Below are 6313 nucleotides of genomic sequence, written 5' to 3'. Positions count from 1 at the left end.
GTCTTGGCCGTCCTTGTAGTTGATGAAGTAGACCTGAGGTGCCTCCTGCGGTGGCGTGGGCACCTTCACCACCTTCTGCTCCTTCTTCTGTTGTTTGTTGAGCACGTACACGACGTTGTCTGACCTCGGTGGCGGGATGACGATTGGCTCGGGGTCCTCTTGAGGCTCCGGCGCGCGGATGAACACGACGTTGTGAAGCACTTCGGGTTTTGGGAGCTTGGGCGGGCGGACGTTGGGCTTGGGCGTGGCTGGCGCGGCATAGACGAACACTTTCCTGTGCACGACAGGGTAATGACAAGTGCCGTCCACTTGGAGCACCTGCCCACGCTTACACGCCCGCGCCCTCTCTTCCGGCCCCTTCGCAAGCCTGGAAATCACACGACCACCTTCGAAGGACCCCGAAGAGCCACCGAAGTCTCTCCTGAACCCTTCGTGAGTCGACCCCGAAGAGCCACCGAAGTCGCCCCTGTTCCCTCCGTGAATCGACCCCGAAGAACCACCGAAGTCGCTCCTGAACCCTTCGTTATTCGACTCCGAAGAGCCACCGAAGTCGCCCCTGATCCATCCGTGACCTCCATACGTCGGGAGATACGAAGGCCTGCCAAACGACGACGTGCCCTCCTCCTCGAAGCTTCCGAAGGCCCCCGAGGAGTCGTAGTCAAAGTCACCCCCTTGGGCCTCGACGCTGTAGTGGTCATCATCGTAGCGCCCGGCAAGACAGGCGGGAGTCGCCACCAGCAGGCCGACCACCACCGCGACGACCTGGGGGGTGGGGGGCAGGGTGAAAGGGTACACACACACACACACACACACACACACAACGCCCTTCATAAACAGTATCAAAACGCAGATAAACTTTTTCTATTCTTTAGCCTAAAAATAATGCTATAATTTGAGTTCATGTTCACGATTTTTACAAGCATTTTTGTTTACCTTCCTCTTCCGAAAAGAAGAATGTCACGCTTCCTTCAAGACAAAATGATCATCAAAATAATAATTGAGCGCAGTAAGAAGAAAGTTAATAGAAGTATAATAATGAAACCTTACTAATCCGAGTGTAATAGTAATTATACGAGATAGATTTATAGAGGATAATAGTTAAGGACGCTATTCACACAAACATGAAAAAAATGGGAGCAATTAACAAAGAAAATGAGAGTAATGAGTAAAAGAAAAATGAAAACTAATTAAAGAAAAAGTATGAAAATATTGGAAAAAAGAGAATGGAAGAAGAGGATGGGGCGCAGCACCGTGACTAAAACACGCACACAAACCTCACCCACTCACACCCACACACACTCACACACACACACGTAAGCGCACACGCAAACACACATCACACCTCGACGTAACCCATTGCTCTAGTGTGTCTTTCCTCTCACTTCGGCATCTTATATATATCTCCCCCACTTTTTTTTCCCGTCCCAAGATCAGCTCCAGAGAATCAGGCATTTTCTTCGTCATTTACAGCGCCAAGAATTAAAAATAAAACGAAGTCATTACTTTTTCTGGTCGTGTTCTTTTTTTTTTCTTTTGGTCAAGTTTCCGTGCTTTCACTCTCGATGATAAGCGGAGGGGAGGGAGGGAGGGTGTGGTGTGTGTGTGTGTGTGTGTGTGTGTGTGTGTGTGTGTGTGTGTGTGTGTGTGTGTGTGTGTGTGTGTGTGTGTGTGTGTGTGTTAAGTGATGGTATAAAGGTAGGTATTTCACCTTATTCCTGCTACCTGTCTTTTATCGCTTTCATGTTTCTTGTCAACGCAACATTTAAAGTGTAACCACGGTCTTCCTGTCAATCATTTTTTTTTTTATTCTTCCTAGTTTTGGATGCTCAAGTCAAGCTAAAAAAAAAATATTTAAACTACAACTCCATCTAAGCAACTGTAAGCCACTCTTTTTCATTCATTTTTCATCTATTTATTCTCAGCTCTCATGTTTAGGACAATTATTAGGGTCACTTCTTGCTTCATTTGTTTGTTCATCATATTCATCTAATAAGTGTCTCAGATTTTTATGTCTCAGCCACGTAAGGAAAACAGCACATGAACGGAACCTGAACTTGCTAACTCTCGGTCTTAGGTCAGTTCTTAGGGTCACTTCTTGCTTCACGTGTTTGTTCATATTCATCTAATAAGTGTCTCGCCTTTGTATGTCTCAGTCACGTAAGAAAAACGGCACTTGAACGGAACCTGATCTTGCTTACTCTCGGTCTTGGGTCAATTCTTAGGGTCACTTTTTGCTTCATTTCTTCCTCTGTATTCCAGTCTGTTCTCTCACCTTGGAAACCTGTTCGTCACCTTAAGACTTATCTGAGTACACCTGATTTTTAAGTATTGAGTCACTTTTATGTTTTTTTTCTCCAGTTTCTCGTGTGACAGTCTTTTTTTCACCTACACAGTTTTTTGTTTATTTGTTAATGGAACGATGATTTTTATTTTTAAACGAGGCCAATTGAATATGTGTCAAAGAGGACGATGAAAAAGGAGACTAACCAGAATTACTTGAAGGTTGGATCTCTGATGTGTAAGCTTTGTTAGGGAAAAGTTTTGAAGGAAAATTACCATGTTTGTTTTGATTAGGTAAAGCAGTACAGGAGAGTTGTTAAAGGAGCAAACACGAAAGGAGGTCGGACTGTAATGGGGATGATAATTGACAATATGAAAGTAGATCAGAAAAAAAAAAAAAAATAATAGCTGCAAGTAAAATGATCTTGAAGAATCAGAATCACTTAATCAGATTCTTGGGAAATTTCAAAGATGATATTAGACAAAGGCACATTAAAATTGAATACAGGGCAAAAGAGAAAGGCAAGAATATTGAAAAATGAATAACGAGGCATACGTGATACTAATTATAAAAACACAAACAAATACAGATGAACGTAAGATACACGGGAAAGCGAAGGGAAGAAAAAATGTAATGAGATACTGATACACACACAAGAAAAGAGCTCCGTTGACACAAAGACATAATTAAATTGAATGTAAAACAGGTGAAACTAAAGCGAAAGACAAATTCAAGAGTAAGAGACGCGATTAATGGAGATGCAAACAACAAAAAACTCTTCAGCCACCGGATGAATTGACGCTGAAGACGACAGAGTATCGCTGCGCCTTGACTTTGTGGTTGAGTTGAGAGCAAGCGACCCGCGAGCTGCTCACTCTTCCCTTGCTCGATGGGGGGAGAAAATATCTAAGGTGATAAAACTTTGGAATATATTAGTGAATTGCTACGTGTAATCGCTTTCAGGGGAGAGATAGGGGAAGCTAGAGATGTGTTTTTGTGTGCGTGGTTTGCCTGTTTGTGTATGTGGGGTTTGTGTGTATGTGTGCGAGGGCGTGCATGCGTGCGTGCGTGCTTACGTGCATACGAGCGTTTGTGTGTGTTTGTGTGTGTGTGTGTGTGTGTGTGTGTGTGTGTGTGTGTGTGTGTGTGTGTGTGTGTGTGTGTGTGTGTGTGTGTGTGTGTGTGTGTGTGTGTGTGTGTTATTGTTGTTGCTGTGTGTGTGTGTGTGTGTGTGTGTGTGTGTGTGTGTGTGTGTGTGTGTGTGTGTGTGTGTGTGTGTGTGTGTGTGTGTGTGTGTGTGTGTGTGTGTGTGTGTGTGTGTGTGTGTGTGTGTGTGTGTGTGTGTGTGTGTGTGTGTGTGTGTGTGTGTGTGTGTGTGTGTGTGTGTGTGTGTGTGGGTGTGTGTGTGTGTGTGTGTGTGTGTGTGTGTGTGTGTGTGTGTGTGTGTGTGTGTGTGTGTGTGTGTGTGTGTGTGTGTGTGTGTGTGTGTGTGTGTGTGTGTGTGTGTGTGTGTGTGTGTGTGTGTGTGTGTGTGTGTGTGTGTGTGTGTGTGTGTGTGTGTGTGTGTGTGTGTGTGTGTGTGTGTGTGTGTGTGTGTGTGTGTGTGTGTGTGTGTGTGTGTGTGTGTGTGTGTGTGTGTAGATGTGTCTTTAATTCATCAGAGCCAGATCACGAGCTCTTTTTCCTATATTCAAGTGCTGCCTATAGCATCAGCAGGCTTCCATAAGGTGTCTCTTGGACGGCTCCAGGCAGTTAGTGGCGCAGGCGAATTTTTGATATAGTGACTGCCGTGATATATAATGACTTCCTTGAACCCATGCTGCCCCCTGTGCTCCTCTTGACCGAAGTCGCTGAAGTTAGGGTTTGATTGAAGATTTGGGCAGCGTGTGGGTAATCTTCTGCCACTCGGCGGTGATTGAAAATTATCAGCGTGCATCAGTGGGACTCGAACCTTGGTCCTCGGGCTCACCACGCCCGCCGCACGCTGACCACTCGGCCTCCGCCAGCAAGTACCCTCCCGATTCGAGCAATTTCACCACGCGTTCACACCCCATCCCCCTTGCTCAAAGGGGGACAGTAATCATTCCTTGTCAGCGGAAAAATTCGTCCTGAGCGGGGCTCGGACATCAGCCTGCCAGGCCGGAGCCTGGGTGGGCAGAGCCTTAATCCACCGAGCTTGTGTGTGTGTGTGTGTGTGTGTGTGTGTGTGTGTGTGTGTGTGTGTGTGTGTGTGTGTGTGTGTGTGTGTGTGTGTGTGTGTGTGTGTGTGTGTGTGTGTGTGTGTGTGTGTGTGTGTGTGTGTGTGTGTGTGTGTGTGTGTGTGTTATTGTTGTTGCTGTGTGTGTGTGTGGGTGGTGTTATTGTTGTGTGTGTGTGTGTGTGTGTGTGTGTGTGTGTGTGCGTGTGCGTGCGTGCGTGCGTGCGTGCGTGCGTGCGTGCGTGAGAGAGAGAGAGAGAAGACAGTCACCCTTGAAGTGTGGGGAAACATTGAGATAAAAATAAAGAGGAAAAATAAATATGATCCAGTTTTTTTATGGTCCGGTTGTCAATTTTTATTTGTTCCCATGTTCAAAACCAGGGTACTTTCACTTTCTCTCTTTCTATTTCTTTCTCTCTCTCATACCTGCTTTCGTTTTCTCTATTATTACTTTTTCTTGATCTTTCTCTTGTCATCTTCTCTTTCTCTCCTTTTTCTCTTCGTTCCTGTCTGCGTGCGTCTTTTTTTTTTTTTGGGGGGGGGGTTGTGTGTGTGTCTCTCTCTCTCTCTCTCTCTCTCTCTCTCTCTCTCTCTCTCTCTCTCTCTCTCTCTCTCTCTCTCTCTCTCTCTCTCTCTCTCTCTCTCACACACACACACACACACACACACACATGCACGCACGCACTTATTAACTAACTTGTTTGTAACCTCTTGTTGGTGAGTCTCCCAGATCTACTTTGTTTTCAAGTCCCTCCCCCACTTTCTCGTGCCCCTGCCCTTAAGCTTGCTCTCACTTTGCCTCTACTTAAACGGTCTGACTCTCCTTTCTTCGCTTCGCTTTCTTTTTCTTTTTATTACTTTCCGTCTCACTTCCTTACATCCATTATACTTTCCCCATTCTCTGAACCTGACTCGTAATCCTCTTTTTTTATTCTCTCCATACCTTCGTTTCCTCGCAGTTTCTTTTATCTCTTCTTCCTTTCATCAGTATATCCTTTCTCACGCCTTGTCCTCCATACTTTTCTCTCCTTTCTATTTCTTTCATGCCTCTTCCCTACATTAGTTATGCTGTTCTCACTCTTCTTTCAACATTATGCCTTATACTTATCCTCAGTTTACCTTATTACCGTCCCATCTACATGCATTTCTTGTCTCTCTTTCTTCTTCCCTCTCGGTCTCCTTTCACTTCAGTCCGTATAAAATAAAGAAAAAAGCGTAACAAGAAAGATTCAAAGGCCAGGACACCCACCATGCCGGGAGAGGTCAGAAGAGGTGCTTGGGCAGGCTTCGGAGAGGTGTGGCGTGGAGTTCTTGCTGACCTGGTTGAGCTCTTCATGTGGGTAAGGAGGTTTGTCTCGAGCGATAGAACTTGCCAGTAAAAGGTCAGGTCACGTCGGTGACGTGGGAGTTTTGGGTTTATCAGAAGTCAGACAACAACTGGTTTATGCTAAGTCTGGAAGTGGAGTAGTGAGGGAGACTTAAAAGGGCTTTGACTAGTGGGGAAATTGGTCAATGTAGGAGTTGCTTGTGGATTCAAATGGACGTTTTCCGTACCCCACTTTCTTCTGTTTCCTTCCCGTTCTTCTCGGCGATTTTTTTTTCTTCGGCTTCCTCTCCCTCTCTCCCTTCCGCCTCCTTCCCGTCTTCTTTTTGCCTCTCCTTCTCTCCTAACTTTACTCCTTCGTGCCATTCTCATGTATTGCACTTTATTTTTTATCCCGTCCCTTCCTTCCTGTCTCTCCCTCTCCTTCCCATCTCTTTTTCATCTTATCCTCCGTTTCTTTTTGCTCCTCTCATCCATTTCCTCTGCCTCTCTCCTTCACTCCGTTACTCCC

At 45.5% G+C, this 6313-nt stretch overlaps 1 protein-coding gene across 1 annotated transcript in view; it reads right to left on the bottom strand.

The window, feature by feature from the left end:
* LOC127003268 (uncharacterized) overlaps window positions 1–1358 on the bottom strand; it is a 2306-nt gene extending 948 nt beyond the window's left edge. The window contains exons 1-2 of the mRNA XM_050869709.1: window positions 1343–1358; window positions 1–762 (exon numbers count right to left, since the gene is read on the bottom strand). The exon at window positions 1–762 is cut by the window's left edge and continues 948 nt beyond it. Of these exons, the coding sequence (XP_050725666.1) occupies window positions 1–762; window positions 1343–1357 (777 nt within the window). The 5' untranslated portion in view covers window position 1358. The remainder of the gene's footprint in view (window positions 763–1342) is intronic.
* Window positions 1359–6313: the final 4955 nt, after the last annotated feature.

This window comes from Eriocheir sinensis, chromosome 25 (genome assembly GCF_024679095.1).
Source record: "Eriocheir sinensis breed Jianghai 21 chromosome 25, ASM2467909v1, whole genome shotgun sequence".
NCBI lineage: Eukaryota > Metazoa > Arthropoda > Malacostraca > Decapoda > Varunidae > Eriocheir > Eriocheir sinensis.
This window is presented reverse-complemented; position numbering and strand designations above follow the sequence as displayed.